The sequence below is a fragment of the Eulemur rufifrons genome, chromosome 15 (genome assembly GCF_041146395.1).
Source record: "Eulemur rufifrons isolate Redbay chromosome 15, OSU_ERuf_1, whole genome shotgun sequence".
In the NCBI taxonomy this organism is placed as follows: Eukaryota; Metazoa; Chordata; class Mammalia; order Primates; family Lemuridae; genus Eulemur; species Eulemur rufifrons.
Window position 1 is genome coordinate 19,610,584 of NC_090997.1, and position 24,147 is coordinate 19,634,730.

At 39.8% G+C, this 24,147-nt stretch overlaps 1 protein-coding gene across 1 annotated transcript in view; it reads right to left on the minus strand.

Annotated features, from left to right (window-relative positions):
- Nucleotides 1-24,147, minus strand: part of PKHD1 (PKHD1 ciliary IPT domain containing fibrocystin/polyductin) — a 412,333-nt gene that overhangs the window by 141,022 nt on the left and 247,164 nt on the right. Inside the window, exon 53 of the mRNA XM_069487338.1 lies at nt 1,772-1,909. Coding sequence (XP_069343439.1) covers nt 1,772-1,909 — 138 coding nt within the window. The remainder of the gene's footprint in view (nt 1-1,771; nt 1,910-24,147) is intronic.

Genomic DNA, 24,147 nt, shown 5'->3' on the forward strand with positions numbered 1-24,147 from the left:
GTCAACCTGAAATAAGTTTTCTAGTAATAAGAACAAAGCTCGATTATATTTAATATTTCTACTAGTTAATTGGATGAGAATTTTATGGACTATTAAACAAATGGGCAAATGGTTGTAATCTGGGAGGAAAATATCAGAATTCCCCAGTGTGAAAAGAGAGACTAAAACAATAAAATAAACAGATAAGTAGAAAGTATTGCATTTCCATTCCCCTAAAGCCCAAGGGGGGAAAAAATAAACCCTACACGGGTGTACAATGCAGAGGTACGTATTTGTAGCAACACATATAAGAAAGAGTAGAAATCAGAGTTGAAAATATAGTTGGCAGGACCAACAACATGACATGGCTGGAAAAAGAAGATAGTTCAGTCTTTGGCTGTGTTAATAGAAGAATCATACCTGTATGTACCTGGAAGCTGGCTGGGCTGGAGAGCCTCTGTTGACACTTCGCTTTCCAAACTCTGCCCCTCCCTACCCTGCCCAGTGCCCCAGGCTGCTGCTGACCTGCTGGACTGCATCAGTGACTTCTCCTCTACTCTGACTTCCAGTTGGGTGTGGCCACATGACAGCATGAGCAGAAGACAGAGGGAGGCAAGAGAGTGAGGTCAGAGTATTTATTCTCATGGTTCCCCCCTTGTAGCGATTGAGTCTCAGCCAAGCAGAGGCCATGCCAACCATATGCAGATGTCCCTCTCCGTCTCTGGACTCCAGTAATGACTTTCTTTTCTCTCTCCTTTATGGCAAGGGGTAGCAAGGATAGCCAGCTTTACTAGTCCTGGGGTATGCCCCATCCCGTTTGGATTTTTGTAAATAGTTCCTTTATTTAAATCTCCTCAAGTTGCCCGATTCATATGATAGCTATTTCCTATGGGCACCTCGGCTGATAAATTAACATTTATTGAACACCTACTATATGCCAAGTACTCAGTATGAGCTGTTATATTTAATGATTTCAACATCCCTCTGAGAAAGGTTCTATTGTTACCCTATGTATGTCGTGGATGAAGAACTGAAGGTACTCAGAGGTTGACTTGCTTAATGTCAAACAGCAAGTAAGTGACTAAGGTGGATTTGGGCCCACACTATCTGACTTGGAGCCCACGCTGTCCACCGCTAGACTCATCTCACTCTGTTCAGAATAGGTCAGGTCCTGCCTGGGAATCGTTCTTTCACCCAGGCTTTCAGAAAAAGTACACAAACAAAGTTGTGTTAAGAGGGAATGCCAGGAGGAGTGAGGGGATTTCTTAACTCTGAGAAATAGGAAGACTGTGCAGATTTGTAAAGTCTTTCTGAAAAGCAATTTGGCAGTATGTGTCAGGACCTTAAAAAATGCTTTCAAGTCTGTTTTCCCAGGGAACTATGCTAAGACAGCAACTGAAATTTTACTGTGAATTAGTTGATGAGAAAATATCAAATCTATCCCATGACATCTTCCGAAAGAGTAAGCCACAGGTATATTCTGATACAAAGAACTAAAGGGAGAATTGATCTGTAGCTTGGAGGAGCGAGAACAAGCCTGGAATGGACAGCAGCATGAGGACCCTGGGGCCAGAGACGTGGCCCGATGACGGTGTATAAGCATGGGAGAACGGCCAACACAACTCACCTCCGGCCACGTCTAAAGCTGGCCAAGGAATAGCCTCACTCGTGCCTTGTCTTATCCCTTCCCAGACTCTATTAAGCAGCTGGCTTGATGATGCTATCCACTTCCCAGAGCACTTTCTCACAGAGTGTAATTCCCAACACACTCAATGCTTGTGCCTTTACTCACCAACTTTCAGCTCCCCGCCTGCAATGACCATGCACGCCACACTCAGGACATTGCTTCTGTCCACAGGGAAATCTAAAGTCCCCATCACGTAGAGCCCTCTGAGGAATGGAAGATCTGTATCCACAAGGACAGTCCTGTCTGCAGGAGAAAAAGAAATGGCTCAGACGTGTAACCAAAACAAGTCACCTTCCGTCCTCTGTGGACTTATTCTGGGGTTCTCCTGGCAATTCAGGAGCTACCTACATTGCTACCTATGCCAGGACAGATACAGAAACTGGAAGAACAAATAGTCTGCCCAAGGCTAGGTCTTACTGAAAAGGGGTGGGGGGGGGGGGAAGCCATGATTAATAAAGACTGCCGTTGTTTAACACACCAAGTGTTATGGTCAAAATGCATTGCAGTTGCCCCAAGCCTACTGCAGTGCAGACACACAGATCAAACGGGCCCCCTGCCCTTTGTCCCTGTCCTTTCACTTTTGGCTCCAGTTTCAGGGAGGTAAAGAACAGTAAATATGACCTTGGCCTCTAATGGCAACCTGTTTGGATATGAATCCAGCTCTGCTACTGACTAGCTGCGTAAGCCAACCACTCTCTGTGCCTGTCTGTGGAATGGGGATAATAATAAAAACACCTGCTTCATTCACAGGATTCTGTGAGGGTTAAATGAGTTAACAGATCTATTATAAAATGCAGATGCAATACTAGTAAGCCATCTCCAATTCACTAATTCCCACTGAGTAAGGCAAAGTTCATGGTGCTTCATAAATGCTGGATATCATCATTATCTGCACTGCTGTCCATTAGCACGGCATGCTGAGAGAGCTCACCGGACAACTTAAAACTGTTATTCTTCATCTCCCCTTTCATACAAGTAGTTTCCATACAACTTGAGAAGAAACAAGCATAGATTTTTGTCTGAAATTAACCATACGAGAATACGGTATTCTCATTTAAAACAGTAAATATTTCATGTACGTCAAAGCATTAAGTGTTACTTTCCGAAGCTCGGTAGTAATTCAATGCTAATTAAAGATATCAAATAAAGGTTTCTGCTTACATTTCAAGAACCATAATCACTGACGCATACAAAGATTTGTAAAGAATTCTTTTGTTGACGTAATTTCATTTTTCATTCTAGGAAACAATGCACCCTGTCGTTCTTAAGGACCTGTCCAAGCAAATTAACTTGTCATGAGATGTCTTTCTTAGCCCTTGCCTGCTTCCCTAGTTATAAGACCGGCCATGCCCTCCTTTGGCAGAGACTATAGGGTTGTAAACCAACCATTTCCCTTTTTCTCCTGTATACCCTGTTAGATAGATGTCAGTTTCCAGCATTCTTTGCGTTAGATGAAGCGAGGTGACTGGGCTGTAGCCTATAAAACACAGGCAGAATTAAAACATAACATCTCTAGGCACAGTCCATAAATTTTGCATGCCCTCCCCTTCCTCTTTCTCTCAGCTGAATGTGGATTGGTGGTTTTCAAAGCACGGTAGAGGTCCATTAGGATCCAGTGCAAGTTTTAGTTCTGTTAGTAAGCTATTCCCTCCCCTTATGGGCTCCACCGGTCCCCCTGACACCTTTCACACTCCAGTGACACCTTGCACATTACTTCTATCCAAGCACTAAAACACATTATCCAAATTATATACACACATTATTGTATGTGAGGAGGTAACTGTCACTGGGTTGGTCCTCACTGTAATTATGTCTTCCTCTCCCATTGTTACTTCCTTAGGGGAAGAGACTGTTTAAAATCCCTAACGTTTATTGTAATGTTAATGACACAGAAACTAAATAAATGTTGCCCAGATCTGATGAGTTCAATCCCCTACATACCTTAATTTTGAGAGTTTGTGAGTGACTGGTACAAAATGAATGATGAGGCTAAACAGATAAAAATAAATATATATCTCAATCTCATCTCTGGAACTTTTCAAAACATTCAAACAAAAGACTAAGATATCTAGAGAATGTTCTAAGTTTAGCATATATTTTATGGGTCCATGACTTTAAGATAAAAATTATTTAAAGCAAATATGCTTAAAAATAAGAGTTCTAGGCCAGGTGCGGTGGCTCACGCCTGTAATCCTAGCACTCTGGGAGACCGAGGCGGGAGAATCACTTGAGGTAAGGAGTTACAAGACCAGGCTGAGCAAGAGCAAGACCCCATCTCTACTAAAAATAGAAAAAATTAGCTGGGCATAATGGTGTACGCCTGTAGTCCCAGCTACAGGCTGGGACTGTAGGATCGCTTGAGCCCCGGAGTTTGAGATTGCAGTGAGCTATGATGATGCCCCTGCACTCTAGCCCAAGCGACAGAACGTGACTCTGTCTCAAAAAAAAAAACAAAAAAAAAAAAAAAAAGAAAAGAAAAAAAAGTTCTATAGTTCTATACAAATGGTTTTTATCTATTCCAATCTATAGCCCATTGTACCGATATTCAGCTATTGAACTTGATTGTACAAAACACTAAAATTGGTTCAATAAATGCTTTCTCTCATCCACAGAGTATTCATATACACAAATATATGATAGCAGGTGCTTTTGAACATGCTTCTCAGCTAAAATATGGTGTAAACACACAATTTAAATGTTTCCCTTTGTTCTTTATCACATACCCCTCTTAGAAGAAATTTTTCCTTTTAATGGCCCTATCGACTCCAGATATACCAACAAATTTCCCATGAATCACAGACAACCTGTTGTAGTCCCTGCGTACAGGGACGATAGCTTCTCTCCTCATTTTTGTTTTCTCAAGACCTAGAACAACATCTAGCACATCGTAGGTGCTCAAAAATAACATCCAACAGTGCCCCGACACACAAATACACTTACGTGCACATGAAATTCAATAGCTATCAGAGTAAAAGTACAGGATGAAGACGAGAGTAGAAACATTGCTCTTATTTCTTTCTGTGCCACGCTTTTCACTTTCAAATTTCCTGAATCCATCTGCCGCCCTTACTTCTTCCTTCCTTTCCTTCCCCATGATGTGCCAAATGTTGGGTGGTGAGAATTCGAAGATGAGTGAGAGATGTTTCCCACCATCAGATGAAGACAGGTATATGTACAAATAAATAGGATGATATACTTGAAATGACAATATACTCGTTAACTATACAGGTTAACTCTATCTTTATTCCCAGCTGCTTCAAATTAGAAAGTCTATCCATCTGCCTATTATAACAAAATTCTGCTAAAATGGAATAAACATACTTTATATAGATTTTTAATAAAGGAATTCCCCTTGTATCACAATAGTAGAGATTTCAGCTATAGTTGCTAGTTACACAAACGAAAGCATTCACCCTGAAGTAGCCTCCAGAGCAGGTCAACTGCAAGCCCATACTGCCCAGTCCTCAGCTACAATGACACAGAGGTTTTCTCTTTTCTCCAGGTGCAGAAAGTCGTCAGCTGTAGGCCACAGTCTCTAGAAGTAGCATCCTTTCCATAAAAAGTACTCAAGATATTTTGGAGTAATCACTCAGAAATGATTAGTTATACAACCCACTTAATAAACATAAATCATGGACCACCTCTAATTTAACTGTGGCCCAGTGCTTTCCTCCTTGGCCTGTCTTGGCTGCAGCTATTCCAGTCTATTTTGTCAATGACCAATCTATCCTACTTGAGAGAATGAGCACTAGCATATGGAGGGAACCATCTGGAATTTCTGTTGCTCGATGGGAGGCTGATGGGGGAGCTGATCTGGAAAGAAGCTCCAAAAAGAATTAATGAGTTCCAGATGTAATTAAAGACTGCTTTTGCCCCCAAAGGGGCTCAGGACCAGCCACGGGGTGGTGCCTCTTGGTTCCGAATTACACCCTCTAACCACTTGTTCATCCATCAAGCACTAAACACCCACCATCTTTATCCTAGTATCTTTTGCCAAGCAGTGTTTTGTTTTTCTTTTGTTGTTGTTTGATTTCTGAAAGTGTTCCATTTTGACAATTATAAGACTAAAGCCTTAGAAATAATATCTGGAAAGTTAACACTAAGGAGAATCCCCTGAATTTCTCCATGCACTAAATACAACAACAACAAAAATGACAACAAAGAAGATTCAGTATTTGATGATAAATGCGAGCCAAATTGAAAAACAGATGTCTCTGACAGAGGGCTAGAGCTTCTTCTGTATCGGGAATAATTTGACGACCATAGTTACAAAGCATTCCATATAATTTCAACACTAGATTTAAATCCACTTTTTTTTCCCCAGCAAAGTTAAGGAATCAAGGTCATCATTGTGGAGCATTCCAAGGGTCTGACACTTGTCTAAATCCTGTAGAAATGAGATCAAGGGCAAAGGGCACAGATCCTGGTAATAATGATGGGGTCACATGAACAATCATAATTTAGGGCAGGCAGCCCCACTGCTTGTATGCTATTCACTGTATTAGGCCCCATAACTTAGGTGGTGAAGACAGTTTGCACTACAACCCTGCCATTGTCAGGAACGCAGCCTACACCAACTTTAGACAGTTCAGGCTTCTGACAGAGGGCAATGGCATGCAAAGGCAGAGCAGGACATACAAGGGCTATTTGTGGGTTTGTTATTTTCCTGTACCTTCCATAATTAATGGATTTGTTTCTCCATTCAGCCTTGGCCCCAATATTTTCCTATAAATATGTGAACCAAAGGAAAAGTAAATTTTAATGCTATTTGAATTGCCATGAAATGATCTCATCTTCCATTTTAAAAAGAGAATATTTTTAGCTCACAAGTGACTACTTTAACTACTTTAAACATACATTTTACACAATGATTGGTGGTGTTTTCTTTCTTTTGTGCTCTTGCTTAACTTTGGGGGAACCTAACAATTTATTCAAATAGTCTATCGTAATTTATAAAGATGGATGATACACCCAAGAAATGTACTCCTGAAATAGAATGGAAGCTCTCATACATAAATAGTTCACAGGGATGAAAGGTTAACTGATTGACTAATCAAGTAGACTAATTTACTGAGATGATGGCATTCAGTTCTCCAGTTTATTCTCCCGTAGAACAAGCTGAACAAAGAAGTGCTAGAAGATAAGGATACATTTTTTCTATTCCTAAACTCTTTTCCAAGAGCTGCTAGGTTATAGCGTGTCTTTTTCATCACACCACACAGGTGGTTTCTTTGTTCTGCTCTGCCTATCATCTTTTTTCAAACTGGTCTTAAAAATAGGCAGAAGAGGCAGTTTCCAAAGTGCACAGAGGCACATGATTCAAGACTGAAAGCCAGTTTTCTAACACCTTGAAGAAAAACCATCTGCCTGCCTGGTGTGTGTTTGGGGTGGGGGAAGGGAGAGGAGCGAAAGGGAGAGGACTGGGAAGAGAAGAAAACAGCTCTTCTCATTCTCACCGCGTGGGAAGAGGCCCATTTAAACTTTGGATAATAAATTCCCATCCCACTCCCCACATTCACTCTCTGTGTCTTTCTCCATCACATGCAGACACGCATAATTCCCATAGTAGAATCAACATTTTAAATTATGATATTTTAATTGATCAATAAAATGTTTAACATAACAATGTTTATCTCTTCCTCTAGTCTATACCATCTGTTCTTCAAAAATATTTTGAATCTATTTAATAGGAAGGTTTTTAAGTAAAATTACCAACTGTATCAGATCCATCCTCTGCATCCCAAATTCTGTAAAGAAAATACCAGAAGGTGCTGCTGTTTTCATAAAAATAGAAAAGAATCTGTGCCTTCTCTCTTTTTGTGTTTCTTTGTTGTTTTTAATCTAGAGATGGTGTCATTCTGCTGTTCTCTCCAAAAGATCTCAAAGAATTCAGAGTGGTCAACTCGGTGTTGCTATTTACAAGGTCCATGGTAGTCTACTTACTCAAATGGTTCAAGTCTTTAAAAAAAAAAAAAAAAAAAAACGACCTTGCAATCCCCAGAAGACCTAAAAACGAAGAGTATGCATTTTGATAATAAATTTGAGGTCAGATGTTAAACTACAGCTTGTCACATAATTCATTACCTCTGTACATTGTTAATGAATCCCAACTAACTTGAGGTTTGGGAATAAAAATCCTTCTCCAATCCTAAACAGGGAATGATGCCTGCATATGTGAAAAGGTATAAACTGGTAACTCTCAGGTGAGCCAATTATTAAATTTTTACATGTTGCAGTTAGTATGAAAACCAAACTAGGCATCAAAATTATTTTCCTCTGTGGGTTGGTGTTTTGATTTGTTTCCTTATGAAAAATAAGGAGACCAACTTCTAGTAAATAAGTATATTTTCACACTTTCGCCCTGAATAAAAAAATATGAATATCTATGAAATAAGTGATTCAGTCCTGGATGAGCCTGCTTAGGCAATGGGCCAAGTAGCAAACATTGTATTCAATGAGTTTGTTTCTCCTCATCAGCTCTTTTTTTGAAAATAAATTCTCTGTTTTTCTCTCTGCTGGACGACACTAGAGAGGGCAATATATCCAGAAAACGATGAGATTATTTTTTTTCAGTGTTATTATTTTTTTCTCAAGTTTTCAATTATTTCTTCTAACAGGGAGGAAAAAAAACCCAAAGCATTATTAAATTCCTTAAAGATAAATTGCTTGTATTCTATTTGTTTCTAAAAATTATATACATTATTTTACAAATGCATAATTAATGCTTAAGAGCAAGTTTAAAATACAGTACCTTACTAATAAATATTGAGTAAATTACCTCTACTCTACATTTTAATATGTTGCATCAAAATTTATATTTTCTGAACAAACCAGTCTATATGTTACACTTCTAAATTCATAAAGTACTTATATTCTACATAAATACAAAACTAATTTCTGTAGAAGTTTTCACTGTTCTCAATATTTCCATATTTGTCCATATTTTTTGGAACATCTCAAAGCCTTTAAAAGTCTTTTTATAAATTCCAGTAAATTACATATATTCAGTTCAAAGAGTTCTCACTTGGGATTTCCAAAATAACTGCTTTTCTACTTCAATTTAAATACTGTCCCAGAGATCATGAAGTTTCCTAGAGTATTAATACATGATTCTAAGTATTATAACAATAACATATAGATTTTACAAACTTTGCCAAAAGTCGCAGTACTCTAACATACCTTTACACGGCAAAGGTACTAAAATCCCTGGCCTTAGATTTCATCCCTCTTCTTCATCCAGGGTGTCTTTTCCCCAAGAGAAGAATGACATATAGAGAAAAAACAGTAGTACTGACCAATAAATGTTCATTCATCCATTCACACACTTAGCGAATGTTATCGAGCACTTTGTCAAACACTGTGATTATGCCAAAGAAACAATTTTAAATAAAACAAGGCTCCCACTCTACATAGAGAAGTAAATATTTTTATGAAATTGGTGGGGTGAGTTTTGGAGGAAGAAGCAGACCTAAAGGTTGTTTAGTATTTGCTTCTCATACCCAACAAGGTAATCATGGCAAGGCCCCGGCAATATTTCAAAGCAAGGAACAATGTGTCTGTTTCTTCTTTCCTTCTAGTGTTCATCCATCTCTGAGAAACTACGTAAGTCCCTAGCAGCTAGAATCCCACTGATGCCCGCCCACCGACAGCCCCCACACACCAGGGTCTCAGCAGCCCTACAGCTCCTTCATTTCCCAGCTGTGCCTCTGTTCCCTCCAGGCTGTCCTTGCTGGTACATGACTACACAGAGAAATAATGCTTCACTGGGGCGATATAAAGATTAGGTGAAATAGCACATACGCAAGTATTACAGTGCCTGCCACGTAACAGGCATTCAATTACCAGTTACTGCCTTCATAGAACAACTTCAAGAACAACTGAATAACAGGAGATAATGCCATGACTGGGACAGGAAAGTTGGAGGAGGCATAGATTATGCAGGGAGAGGACAGGATTAGAGGGTTCTCTCTGGGTTACTTTAGTCTGCGATACTTGTATGTCATCCTGATGGAGATTTCAAGCGGACAGTTGGACCTCTGGGTCTGGAAACGAAAAAACATTTTTATGGTTTCAAATAGTGTCGATGGCTTCACCACTAGCCAATTTGTGTTCTCAGAAATCTCCAAGGAACCAAAGACAGAATGAGAAGAGTCAGGAGCCCATAAGGGGATGTTTTACAGTTTTTAAGAAACATCCCGGGTGATCTCAGACGTAGGTGGGTTATGGACACCACTTTGGAAATCAACTGGCCTCCCACTTGTACAATGAGGCAAAAATATGTTTGCTGTTGTATTGTTTGTGAAAAATTTGGAGGGGGACTTAAGTATTCATCATCAAGATAGTAGTTCAATAAATCATACTATGTTCCTACTCTGGGACACTATGCAGTCATTTAAAATGATGGAGTATATTTGTCTCTATTGATATGACAGTATCTCTATGATGTATTGTTAATTTTTTTAACAGTCACATATGAATGCACTGAACATACTTTTTTCATTGCTAAATTGAGGAACATCTTCGCATGGCATATATGAGTTCTAGAGTCAAACTGTTGGGTCTAAATTGTGTCCCTCTACCAATCAGCATCATGATCTCCTCCTCAGAGACCTGATAAGAGAGAGTAACAGTGCTTCACAGGGTGGTTATGAGGATTCCAAAGTGAATTCATCTGAGATGCTCAGGATGGAAATTGACATATAGCAAAATACTCAATATTGTTAAAGTTATATATTATATAAATAAACACATTAAAAAGAACAACATAATCCCAATTAAGAATAGCAATTATCCAAGAGAGGGCAAGAAGAAAGGTCTAAGTGTTCTTGGATTGTAAGAGGGCTGTCCAAAAAGTATCCAGCCATTATTAATATAACAAGAACAGTTTGCACAACATCAGTGTAACTCGGCAGCCAAAGAGAGTGGACCATAATGCACATGCATGAACAATGAGGACCTCATTGTTCTAGTCAGTGGGGCGCTAGACGCTGTCGAGTGAGCATGTGCACTGCGTGGGCATCGCATTCAAAATGACTGAGCGAGCAGAGCAACGAATCTGCACCACATTTTGCATTAAGCTTGAACATTCCCCCGCAGAAACCATTCGGATGATTCAGAAGACTTTCAGGGAAGATGCAACGAGTGCAGCACAAATAAAAGTATGGCACAAACACTTCAAAGATGGTTGAGAATCTGTTGAAAGTGATCCACGTTCTGGAAGGCCTACAACAAGCAGAACATCTGAGCATATTGAATGTGTACAGGTTAGGTTGAGACGATGGGAGAACTGTGTGAGGTCCCCAGGTGCCTGCTTTGAAGGGGACTGAGGCATCATTGTCCTAGGTACAATGTTTCTTGTATCTTGTATCTTCCTCAATAAATGTCTTGATTTTTCATATTACATGGCTGGATACTTTCCGGACAGACCTCATATATGCTTATATTGATTGCTTTGGATAGGCAAAAAATGTATTATTTAAAAATGTTTAAAAGAATAAAGTAACAGAAAGCTAATATTAACTGTAAGGATGTCCAATAGTTATATAGAATTGGATATAGGAGACAAACAAGGAAAATATTGAACCTTCACTTAGGCACAAAGCGACATGGAGGCCAGTTTGGATAGAGCGGCAGGAATCCCCATCCCTGGATTCAAATCCTACTCAGCCACTTTCTGGCTGTGGGACCCGGGGAATATTACTCACTGCCTAAGCCAAGGTTTTTCCAAAGTGTGGTCCACAGATATCCGACTTCAGTACCTCTTGCAGACCTGGTTCAAAATATAGATCACTAGTATTTTTAAATCTTCTCTGTTGATTCTTATGCATGCTAAAGTTTAAGATCTTCAGCTCTCAATCTTGGTTTCCCCGTATGTAAAACATGGTACTAACGTCACACTGTCTTTATGAGGCTTTTGTGAGATAACATAAATATTTAACACAGTGCCAGGTACATGAAAAAACTGAATTCATATTAAATATTATCTTATAACAATCCATATATTATTACTAGTACTACCATTGTTATCATCATACTCTAATTACTGTTCCTATTATTAAATGAAGAAACTAATGCCTCCTCAGTGTGTCATAGGCTTCTATGGCCTTATTTTTACATAACTTATTCCTTTTGTTGGCTCAAAAAATTATATTTGAATACCTCTACTATTTCCTGCAGCATTTTGTGCTGGTAGGATTTTATGGCCTTCTGATTTTAACCTAGCCCCTCCGACCAGTATTATTCAAGTAACCTGGGATCTTGAAAAGGCAAGTGCAGCACTTGGCACTCAAATTCTGGCATGATCCATTATTAACGCAATGTGATTTGAGTTTGCCTGTGATGGAAGATGGTGGAATAGGATGGGGAGAAGAAGATACTGGAATAGTAGAGGTTATAAAATCATGGTTAAAGTTTTTCCTTTCTGGGTAAGGTTTGTACTAAACATGATGTGGCAAAAACTATGTTATCAATAAAATGTTCTATTTTCTGGGAACCAGCCAGTGTCTCCCTTCTCTTTGTTACCTGAAAATCCTTGGCATGAAGCTACATGAGTCTTTGGTCCTGGTTCTCCTTTTCCTTTGGGGGGGAAAAAAAAACCTCACAGAGCTTTGGGGAAGAGGCTCATAACCATACTTAATGTATAAAAGCTGTGATTTCCATGCAAACTGCTACTTTCCCAGAAAAATGTAAAAGCCCTCTTTAACAGTTTAAAATCCTTTAACTATTTCCTTCCTGTTCCACTTGAACTAGAGGGCCAGCCTGCTCTGCCTAAAACCTTCCCTCAAGTGGCACTTTCAGATAAGTAAGATAATGTAAGAAATATTAGAAGCCTTTTTGATTCATTCAGTCTGGCAAAATATCGTTGCGTGCGTTACATGCATGCCAGGTGCATACACTAGGAGTCTCAGTGTTACTCTCCTGTTCCCTCAGTCACAAATAACATCCTCACGGCACTAGGATTTAGGCCTCGCACTGCAAACGGTAACACGTGGGCTTCTTCACAGGAGCCGATGTCATAGCTCTAAGCCACCTTCAGCATTTACACTCTTCCTTTTAGAATTTCACCAAAAAAGAAAATAAACAAAAACAGGTGCATCCACACTCTACAAATGAGAAAAGGTAACCTCTGAAACTGCTTCACAGCAAACAGAAGATCCACAAGCTGCTCAGCAGCTAAAACCACAGGGGGTGTGTTAAGCACCTAGATGCTGAGCCGCAGGAGGCCCCGGGGCTGGGGAGGCCATAAATCCCCAGAGAGCGCTGAACTCCCCGCTGGCAAGCCACGCCCGCCATCCGCTCCTCAGGTGCTGAGCCACAGGAGGCCCATCAACCGCTCAGGTGGAAGGTGCAGGGAGGAGGGGGGAGCAAGCTGTGTGGAGGAGCTGGAATGAAAGGCCACCAGCTCACCGGGGGAGAAGGGAAATGAGAGTCGAGAACTCCATTAAGGAAAGGAATGAACCCACTCTCTCTTGCTTCGTGTATCTTCTACCTGCAGGGAAGCACATCTCACAAACAGCAAGTTTCTGGTCCAGGGATTCTAAATAAATGCCGATGTAGAATGACTCCCAGGCCAGGCTGTGCAGCGGACCACCAGAACTACCCAAGATCAGCAGCTCCTAGTCAGTGGCTAAGGCTCTTAGGGACTGACCCACCCCTTGTTTACCAAGATTGTCAGTGTGACAGTGACATCTCCCACTTCAGTTTCCAAAATCCCTAGCAATAGTTTAGTAGGGGTTGGCTGGTCAGTGCCTGCGTCTCACGCTCTCATTTATTCACTCTGGCAGTTGTTGAGTTCTGCTGTATGCCAAATCCTGTGCTTTGCAGGGGAGATATAAAAAGTCAAATAAGATACAACCTCTGTTCTCAAGGTGACACAAGCATGAATAACAATTACAGAATAAGGGTATATAACAAAAATATGCCCAAGGAGTTGTAGGAACTCAGGGAAAGGAGCATTAAATGGGGATTCAAGGACACTTTCTAGGAGAGGTGACACTCAGTTGAGTGTTAAAGGACAAAAAGGAATAGGGTGGAGAAGGAGAAGGAGAAAGAAAAGAGAAGTGGAAAAAGTTTAGGCAGTGAGAAGAGCAATAACTGGAAAGGAGAAATGGTCGATTCCGTCCAATGACGGTAAGTGGGTAAGTGTCACCGGGCAGTGACTCACGCAGGGGAAGCAGCGCACAGTGAGGCTGGATCACTAGAGATTCTGTAGTTCAAACCAACAGGGTTAAAATCGACCCTGGAAGCTTTGGGAAGCTCCCCAAATACTATACAACACCATTACCCAAGACCGAGACCTCAGGAAAATTAAAACTTCTTTTTGACAAGTTTTTTCCGGTTTCCATAGAGGTTAACTTATTTCCAATACAAAATAGGAAAAAAATAAAATTCTTTTAGATTCATAGTCTATCCTTAGCTCTGGTTCCTGAAGTCAAATTTCTAATTTTATATTTGTCACTTAGTTTTAAAATCTTATATAAAACCATATAGATAATATAACAATTTGTACCACAACAGCACATATTTTACTAACGTGTCTTTATAGGAGAGTCTCACTATAGTAAACAAACAGTAATGTGGTATTAAAACTCCAATAAATGCCAAATATTCCTTTTTTGAAAGAATAAAATTTTAACCATATTTTCCCAACATTATGTATTTGCTTATAAATGTATTGATAAATTGCTAATTACATACATGTGCCACAATACTAAGGTAATGAATATTATCCGCATAATAAAACACACAACGAGGAGCATTTCAAAGGATAGGATAAAAATAAATGGAAATAAAGGTTGTAATATTTTCTGTCTGCTCTTCCATGCGTCATCTTTCACATTCCATTTAGGAAGCCGTCTGCGCGAGACAGCTACAGAAGACCAGCACCCCCCTCCCCTACACTCTGCGTGTTTGCAGGTAGGTGTCAGTGTGCCTGTCATGAAACCAAATCAACAAAGAGAAACAGACACAAAGGGAGTCATCGAGGACGGCGACGGGTAACATGCCCGAGTCCACGTGGAGGGCTGTGGAGCCCATAAGAAGTTGAACCAATGGACCATGGCTGGATGGTCAACATGAGGGTGAAGGACAACACAGATTATGAAGCAAGCTCTTGATCCCCTCCCGGGGACATGAAAAGCAACCCAGGGTGGAGTCGGGGGTAGAGGCAGGACGTTTCACCTGAGGAGCAATGGGGAGTCATGAGGCTTCCAGGATAGCTTCGGCTCTGGAAGTTCTTTCCCATATTACTGGAGCCCTCTGATCTCAGAGACAGACTCGTTTTTTGAAAAGATGATTTTTCAGTTTTCCACCAGGAGACTTTAGAAGTTATCAATTTGGGAACCCCTCTACATCAGAGGTATGTGCCTCTATTTCCTTGCTAGAGGTGACCTTGCTAAACTTAAATCCTATTTATAAGATGTGTGCTATCAAGGATTGTGCTCACTTACCTTTTCCATGGAGTTTTAGTAAGAAAAATTGCCGTTGTGATGAGGATTGAAATTAGCAACACCTGAACCGGTGAGCAGCTACTCTGCCGTAGACACTCATTCCCCTTGATCTCTTAAGAAGAAAGAGCTGCCACACGCCACCTCCTGCCCCGTGGTGGGCAGAGGGGAGCGGGAATGGGCCTGCTGTATCAGTCCCAGAGCTCTGGTTCAGGACTACAGCCATGTCCCCAGAGCAACCTCCCCAAGACATTCAGTGTCACTATGCCAACAACAAGTCCAGCAATTATGCCATCAACATGAATGGAAGGAAGGGGCTGGGATTTTACAGGCATTCCATCCAACCCACCATTCATTCGTTCACTCACTCACTCCTTTAACACATAGGCAAAGAACATCTACTGTTCTGGAACTATGCTGGACATCAGGAGTGCAGAGAGGAGAAGATTCTGTTGGTGGAAGACAGTAGAGAGGTGCCTGCCATCTGCACTGCTCAGCACAGCCCAGCCAGCCCCGGCACAGCACAGAACGCTCACCGCCTCTGTGCACAGGCTTTACAGACACCGTCTCTCCACACACTACTGCTGCCTGAAAAATGCAGTCAGATGGCTGAGCCCACTGCCATTAAGCCAGACAAAACCCCAGCACAATCTAGGTAAGAGCAATGTTTTTTATCCAGACACTAAATTGCCATCAGGTGATGTTATCATGTAAATAAAGAGGCAAACAGATGGTTTCAAAGGAGATTCAGGGCTTGCAGAGCATCACTGATGTTACAAATGAAGAAAAGCGAGGACAAGCCATTAGACACAGAGCAGGCCCTGCAGTTCACAGGAGCCTCACAGAGTCCTGACCCGAGTGATGCAGCCAAAACAAAAGGCAGTCACAGACTGCTCACAGTTTTTTGTTAATCAAATGCCATTATTTTCCAAATCTAGGAATATGCCTTTGAAAAACATATGTTCTCTTAAAATATATTTTACAATGGCGTTATCTATATCTATTACCATGACCCTTAATATCACCACCTTTGAAAGGCTCTATTTTAATTCCTCCCACTTGTTTAAATAGAAGCAGTGTAATGAACTAGGCAGACTCAAGGAATCTGGAGGCCTAGAGTCTACTCCACCATCTCTGTGATCTCTTAGCTCTTTCCTGGGTGTGCCTCTTTGGGACCATTTTCCTCAACTGTGAAATGAATAAGAAACTGTGGCAGAGACCGCTAGCAGCCTCCCAGTATTGATTTTCTCCTTCCTTAGTAATAAGAACTCCAATTTTTAGCTAAATACATTGTCATATAACCAAAAGACTACATTTCCTAGACTCTTTTTGCAGTTAGATGTGGCTACTGGCTAAGTTTAGGCCAATAAGATGTAAAGAGAAATGTCATGCAAGACTTATGAGAAAAATCCTTTCACCTTTCTGCTGCCTGGAATGTGGTTGCGATGGCTGGTGCTCCAGCGCACATATTGGGCCACAGAGTGACTTTGGTAACGGAAACAACACTGGTGGACAAAAAGATAGAGTCCAAGTCTCTGACATCATGGAACAGAAATACAAACTTTGATTTTTCGGATCTTTGTTATTAACAGAAGACTTATTCTTCCTAATATAACCAGATACCTAACCTCACAGAATGGTTTTGAGTGTGAGATTAGGTGTGAGAGTACTTTATAATCAAAGCATTTCCCTAAAACCCAGCATGATGAGCTACTCTGTGAATACTATAACCCCCTATGAAAGTTACACAACCCATATTTTCATATGAAAGGCTTTGAAAAGACCAGGTACAAAAATATTTGTTTATCGATACTTGGTCCACAGTTTTTCAAACTTATTTGACTTATTTATCTTTTTTCACATGATGCCCATAAAGAGCTAGTTTCAAGGGAAACACTTTGAGAAATCCTGGGTAAATTTCTTATTAGTATAACAATAGTTAATATCTAAATGATTGTTTTTATGGATAATATGGATTATAATAAATATGGATTATAATTGGATCCACTTCTATTTCAGTCCAGGTACCCATGGTATATGCTTTTTCGTCACTCTCTAAATGTTTCCTGTAGCACAATAGTTGTTAGTTTTATTAGTTTTTAACTATGTTTGATTACATTTCCGTCTCCCCTACTAGGCAGTAAGTTCCAGGCAGGTATTGGAACTATTTTGCTCACCATTTTATCTCCAACATAAGGAAAAGTGTCCAGCACATATTAAGTGTTGTGCCCAGTAAATAGTTGCTCAATAAATGCATGATTTCTGAATTCTGATTTACTATCACAAACATTATGCAAATGATAGTAATAAAATAAGTGCAAATCAATTTTGGAAAAGAGGTAATGCTCACTTTGAAGAGGAATTGTAATCCTTTTCAGCTCTCTTGGATAGCATGTGGACTATTAACTCCACCAGTACCCAGGTGTAATCTTAATGAACTGAACATTAGAGTGCTCCTTCTAAGGAATCATTATTTAATACACATACGAAATCCTGAGTAACATTGACCTAAGAATAAAATAGGAAATTGTTACTGTGTTTGCAGATCAAGTAAAGAAAACCTCAGAATTTCCACCATGACCCACTACTGTCCTCAACAGGCCTGGACATCCAAGATAGATCACTTACATGACTGGAAATTGATATTGGCTACTGATTGCAGTTTAGTGGGGGCTGCCAACCAGTGTGAGAAACATGATCTTGCTATGGATTTGGATTCCCTTAGCCTGAGGGCTGTGTTCCAAAAGGGAATATCCCAATACCAAGCGAGACACCCAGGCATAAAGGTCTTGTAATGCAAGAGTTCTTCTGATCCAGCCTTCAAAGTCCCAGAACATTACTCCTACATTCCATCAGTCAAGCTGGTCACTAAGGCCAGCCCAAATTCAAGGGGAGGGGAGTGAGCCCCATTTCTCCTTGGGAGGAGCAGCATGCATTTATAGGAAGAGACCAAATTTATGGCAGCCCTTGTAGGAGAATATCCGCGATGGTGACATTGAAATTATGATGGTTATTAGAATCAGAATTAGATATTGTTATTTCGTCCTCTAATAAGGAAGCACATTATTGTATCACAAATTTTTAAACTGGCTTCTTTTGTAATCCAATTTTGTGTATCAAAAACATTATTCTGAGAACAGATCTAGGTTTCACCAGACTGCGAGCAGGACCTAGGACACAGGGAAAGTTAAGAACCCTCGGTAACTCAAGGGTCAACAGTGAACCACATACGCTATTCCTGCCTCTGCTGGCCTCATCACTTGGGCAAATGTAGCTGTACCTACAACGGCCTCATCACTTGGGCAAACTTCTTATCTTTAAATCTCTGCATCTGAGGAGACTCCAAAAGCTCCCTAAAGGGACTATAATCAACTCAAGAAACAGCAACTATACCTAAACCAATAATTGGGAAATCATGAATTATTTAATTCTACATTTCAAAAATATCTACATGGAAAACAGACCATAAAGTAAGAAAAAAGAAGTAATTCAATTAAAGCGAGTGAAAAAAGCCCTGCTCTGCATTAAAAACCCCTGTGGGCAGCTGTTCCTTGCTTGGCTTCTACTTCCCCAACCCCTACCAGGAGGGTAAAATACATATGCAATCACTCAGGTCCCCTCGTCTTGTAAGAAATGCCTGTGTAAGACTCCTCAAAGAATATTAATTCCATGGGACAAAGTTCTTGGGGGAATAAAACTAGGTAAAATATAAGTTTATGCATTTAAATCACGGAAAAATTTCATTAACCCTCAGCAAATTTGTTACGGTGCAAATCATAGAATATGGGGTTGGTATGAACTTTAAAGGTGATTTCTTAACAGGATGATCCACTCTTCCTGGTTTGCCTCTGATTTTCCAAGTTTTAGCACTAACATACCTGTGTCCCGGGAAACCCTCAGTCCTGGGCAAACCAGAGGAGCTAGTCATTCAATTTACTAATAATTTTAAAGAGATTAGTTTCTCATATCACCATCCCAAAATAAATATCTAAATCTGTGGATGCTACTCTCAGTATTCCAGAACTGTAATTAATTAACCAATGGTCTGTGATAGACTAATGTTGCCTGTTTTAAATGATATGAACTTCAATTCTTATACCCAGGATTGAACTCATTGTAAGGTTTATACACAATCCCCTAATTAAAAAAAATATTATTGTGTTGTTTCATAGTTTTGCAATAGTGTACCCCTTTAGGAAATGACAGTGATATCTTATGGGACATAGCCTATTCTATTTCCCCAGTCAAACTGAATGAGCTGTACAAGTTAACCAGCGTCATTGGCTGAACTCACCACATGAACCTATTCATTTAGAATACTTCATAGTATTCTAACCAGAGACTGACAACCTGGCTGCCCCCTTAGAAGTCTGCTGTCTCACCAGGGAGTAATTTCTTTTAATTTTAACAAAGATATGGGGATCCTTGAAGACATTGATCCAATCCAGATGTATAAAACTAAAGACAAGCAAGAGATGTTGCATTGGATTTTGCACATGATTCGTGGGAGCCTGAAGATAATATAGTATTCTCAGACAATTTCTAAATTACCATTCTCCAAGTCTTCCTTGGAACATTTACCACTAACCACCTCCATCATCTTGTTATTGCCCTTTTCTTGCCTTCTGTTATCCTAATTCTCCTGATTTCATGAGCACTCCTTCTCTAATATCTCCTTCTGCTGTTTAAATGATAATAGAATTTCCTCCAAGGTATTGTCTTCTATCTCTTCCTTACATCTCTATTTTTCTTATATCTCACTACGGTGAGATATAAGTTCTCTAAACCTCGTTCAATCCCTAAGCCTTCCTTAGTCAACTCTTTTGAGGATTACCAAATCCTAATCCAGATTTCCAATTGGCTTTCCTTCCAAACTCCTAGTCCACATTTCCTATTACTATCTAGACATCTGCATGTGAAATTTAACATATGTCTATGATGAAACTTACTATCCTCTCTGCTAAACCCACTCCCTTGCCCTGTATCCTCTCTTCCAATTGTTGGCACCACTAGCCATTCACCTGTGTGCAAAAGTTCTGGTCATCTTTTCAGCCCCATTTTTCTTTCTCTTTTTACAATTGATAAATTGCCAAGTCCTGCCAATTTTGTTTCCTATCAAGTTTACGATACATACATAATATTTTTTCATAGCAACCACCATTGCATGTACTGCTACTACAAAGCCTGTAATTTGTATTATTAAGGTCAAACTACATACTTGTAAGTCCTCAATGGAGTAATGCATAGTTCCTTTAGGAAATAGTGCAAACTGCATATGGAACTTTGTAGAAGTTATGTAGGAGAAAGAAGTTGCTATAGCAGCAAAAAAAAATCACACCTACTGCAACTGAAGAAAAACGATCATAGGTGTTTTACAGGAATACCTGTTAGGCCCCTTTCAGGCCGTAATACAAGGTGCCCAGTAGGGTCACGCCTCTGGGAGACTGAGGCATGAGCACATGAAGCTGTAAAAGTAGTTATTCTCTAGGTGAGAGTAAGTGCCAAGATAAACCCTGGGTCCCTTATGTATACGTCTCACTTGCCAATACCCCCACCAAATTATGATCTTTATACCCTGGGGGAGTATGCCCCTCCTAGGAAAACTGCTACCATCTATGTTACTAATACTAATGGATTATGACACTGAGTGTGTTTCTCAGGTGAGTGAGGACAAGACAAGGTTTGTCAAACCACCCGATTAGAGTAAAACTGTAATTAGTTCCAGCAAGTCAGCAAGCTGTAAAGAGTGTCAGGCCCTACAGGACATTGGCTCCCAAGAGAAGATTCTAAGTGAGTGCTAATTAGCCCAGAAACAAACACCATGCTTGAGTCAAGCAGAGATTGACAAACTGACATTAGAGAAAGGGTGCCAACCTATTTCAACAAATTTATATCTTTAATGCTCTTTTTGTCAATTATAGGGGAAAAAATGCTGCTGTTGCTTTAAATGAAATTTTACTTTTATGTGGAAAACATACATAATTGGAAAAGTACTTTTAAAAAAAAAATCCAACTCCTGATTGTGCGACCTGGCAAAGGCACTGTGCCACAGGCCTTGATCAGTAAGTTAAGGTATCACAGCTACTCATCTGGGAGAAGCCACTGGAGTCATGGCTATTGCAACGAGAAGGAACTGCCTCGCCTCCAAGTGTTGTGTCTCACAAATACAGTTCTATTTTAGGGACACAACAAATAAAGCAATAGTATTCCTTCTAATAAATGTTGGGAGGCAATTGGCAACACTGGTTGAAACAAGGAGACTGAAATTCTACTCTTAGCTTTGTACAAAACAACATATAAGTTTGGGCAATAATATTAACATTTCACAGCATTTTACCACTTATAAAACACTTGCATTATCTTACTTCATTTTAGTTGGAGTAGATAGCCACTAAGTTTTCTGCCAGCTCAACAATTTTATGTATCTATAGTTTTACATATATATTAATATTTACCAATATAAGTAAATCTACCTCAAAATATAGTAAAAGAAATAGATTACTAGATGATTAGTTCATCAAAGTACTCCACACTGCAAAGAATTTTGTACTTAAATTGCTTTAAATAGTAAGCCTCTGTAGTATATCTTTAAATGATTTAATATACAAAAAGTCAATTTACATTCAGCATTTCAAAAGTAAGCTGCCTGGGGATGGCAGTGGAAACACCTGTTCCATGAAACCTCAAATCCTGGTTTTTTTTTTCTTGCCCTTGTAAGGACATGGCTTTAACACCCTTTACCATTCAGCAAAGTTCACTAAGGTCTATCTTCCCCTTTAAGATACTACCTAAAAGAAAGAAGAAATATACAGTTTCTAAAAGTCCTTTCATCTTTGGTTCCATATTATCTTTTATTTGTTGATTTTTATTTGATAAAAATGCTAAAGTTTCTATATCAAGAGCACCTGAAAGGATAGCTTACCCATTCAAGTTCTAAATAAAATCAAAGAAAAAGTTTGACTGATGTCTCCCTGAACCTTTAATTTCTGCCCTGAAAGAAAACGCTCAAGATATTTTTCTTCCTTTCCCTCCTCATTCTACCACACCCCTCTCTCCCCAACAAGAGGCTTCTGGTCACACACGTAGCCATTTGACCACAGGTGGCAGCATCTCCGTCTCAAAGTGAGCAATTCCAAACCAGGGGCACAATTATGTCTGGAGGGTTGAAGAATACCACCTTCAGGCAGAGAAAAGGCAGCGTAATTAACACCAAGCATTACAGGTAGTAAAAAAAATACAGAAACTAAAATCCTTTGACCAGTGTGTCTCCTGGTGTTCTGCAATTTCTGATTCATGCAAGCTGACAGTCTAAATAAAGTCTGCCCGACAGGGAAGACAGCACAGATTTAGCAGGCTCTAGAACACCCTTTGAATTGAATTAAGTCAGGTACATCTGCTCTTAATTATGTACATGCATACATACACATAGAAATACACACACAGTGGTAGATTAAAGACAGCTGCAAATACTTTGCTACTCTACTCCTCCCATTGAAAAGTGGAACCTAATTCTCCTCCCCTGAACCTCGGCTAATCTTAGTGCCTTACTTTACCAATAGAATGTGATGCTCATGATATTTTGAGGCTGCTAAGGCTGGCTCAGAAGGCATGCAGCTTCCACCCAGGTCTCTTGGACTGCTCACTCTTTGGGCACTCTCTCTTAGGCTACCCTTTCTTGACATCCAGACACCATGCTATGAGGAAGCCCAGGCAGCCCCACAGAGACACCTACGAGGAGAGGAACAGAGGACTCTGAGCTTATTGCCCTGGCTGAGTTCCCAGACAATAACCAGCATCAACTTCCAGCCATATGAGTGAGCCAACTTAGACTATGCAGCCAAGTCGAGCTATAACCACAGCCCAGCCACCAGCTCACTGCAATGCATGGAAGAACCCAAACAAGAACACTTCATCCTAGCCCTTTCCCACAAAATTATGAGCAAAATACAATGCATATTTTAAGCGTTTAGGTTTCTGAATAGTTTTCTAGGTAATATTAGAGTTCCAGAACACCCACACTCCAGCTGTCGCCATTCTCATGCCACGCATCATAGAAAGGACTCCAATAGTTCAAGACTAAATTTCTTCCCCTCCCACTTGCTACTAATCCAGTATAAGTGAGGTGGTGATATGTAGAACTTTTCTGTCCCACCCAAATGGTATAAGGTCAAAATCTGAGAACTACTCAAGCTATATTAATAGAAACATCACCAATATTTATGTTTGGTTTCTAATTGGTGTTGCAGACCTTAATGTCTATGTATGTGTATGTCATCTTAAATTATATAGAATCCCAGATAAGAAAAAAGTAAATCAAGCCAATAATTCTATAATCACAACATTTATAGAAATTCCTCCCCTCAAATATGGCTTCCTGATTTATGATCATCTTGCCTCATATCACCAATCTATTATAATGCCTTACAATTTAGCAAGGAAATACATTAAATATGGCTATCTTTGAACATCACATGGCTTTGATGAGCCTCTCTGCCGTTTAAAGTACTGAATATTGAACATCAGAACAAACAGAACTATTATAAAAGAAAAACAGTACACTCCTGCTCATCTCTTCACATAAGGATAGTTCAAAGTAATGTAGAAAATGAAACAGTGAATTCTACCATACACATACAAAAAAAAGACTCTGAAAGCTACATGATATTATATCTGTACCCCGCAAAACAGAATCCTATCACATGGAATCATAACACATTTCTCTTCCGTTAAGGCTGCTCAGTGTGAAAAAGGTGTCATCTTACCAAGGCTGAAACTTCTCCAGAGAAAGCGCTGGAAGCATCTTACAAAAATCCTCCCAGGTGAACTCAGGATAAGGCATGGCATAAAAACCAGGGGGATCATTTTGCCAATTGACTGGCTATTCTTTATAAAGGTTTGAGATTCACATAGTATGTTGGATAGAACTTGTTCCTACTACTTAAGAAGTCTAGAATGCATTTAGACCAATTCTTTCAATATTTAGACAGCAAAGACAGTCAGATAGACTTGTTTGTATGAAGCAAAGTTATCATAAAC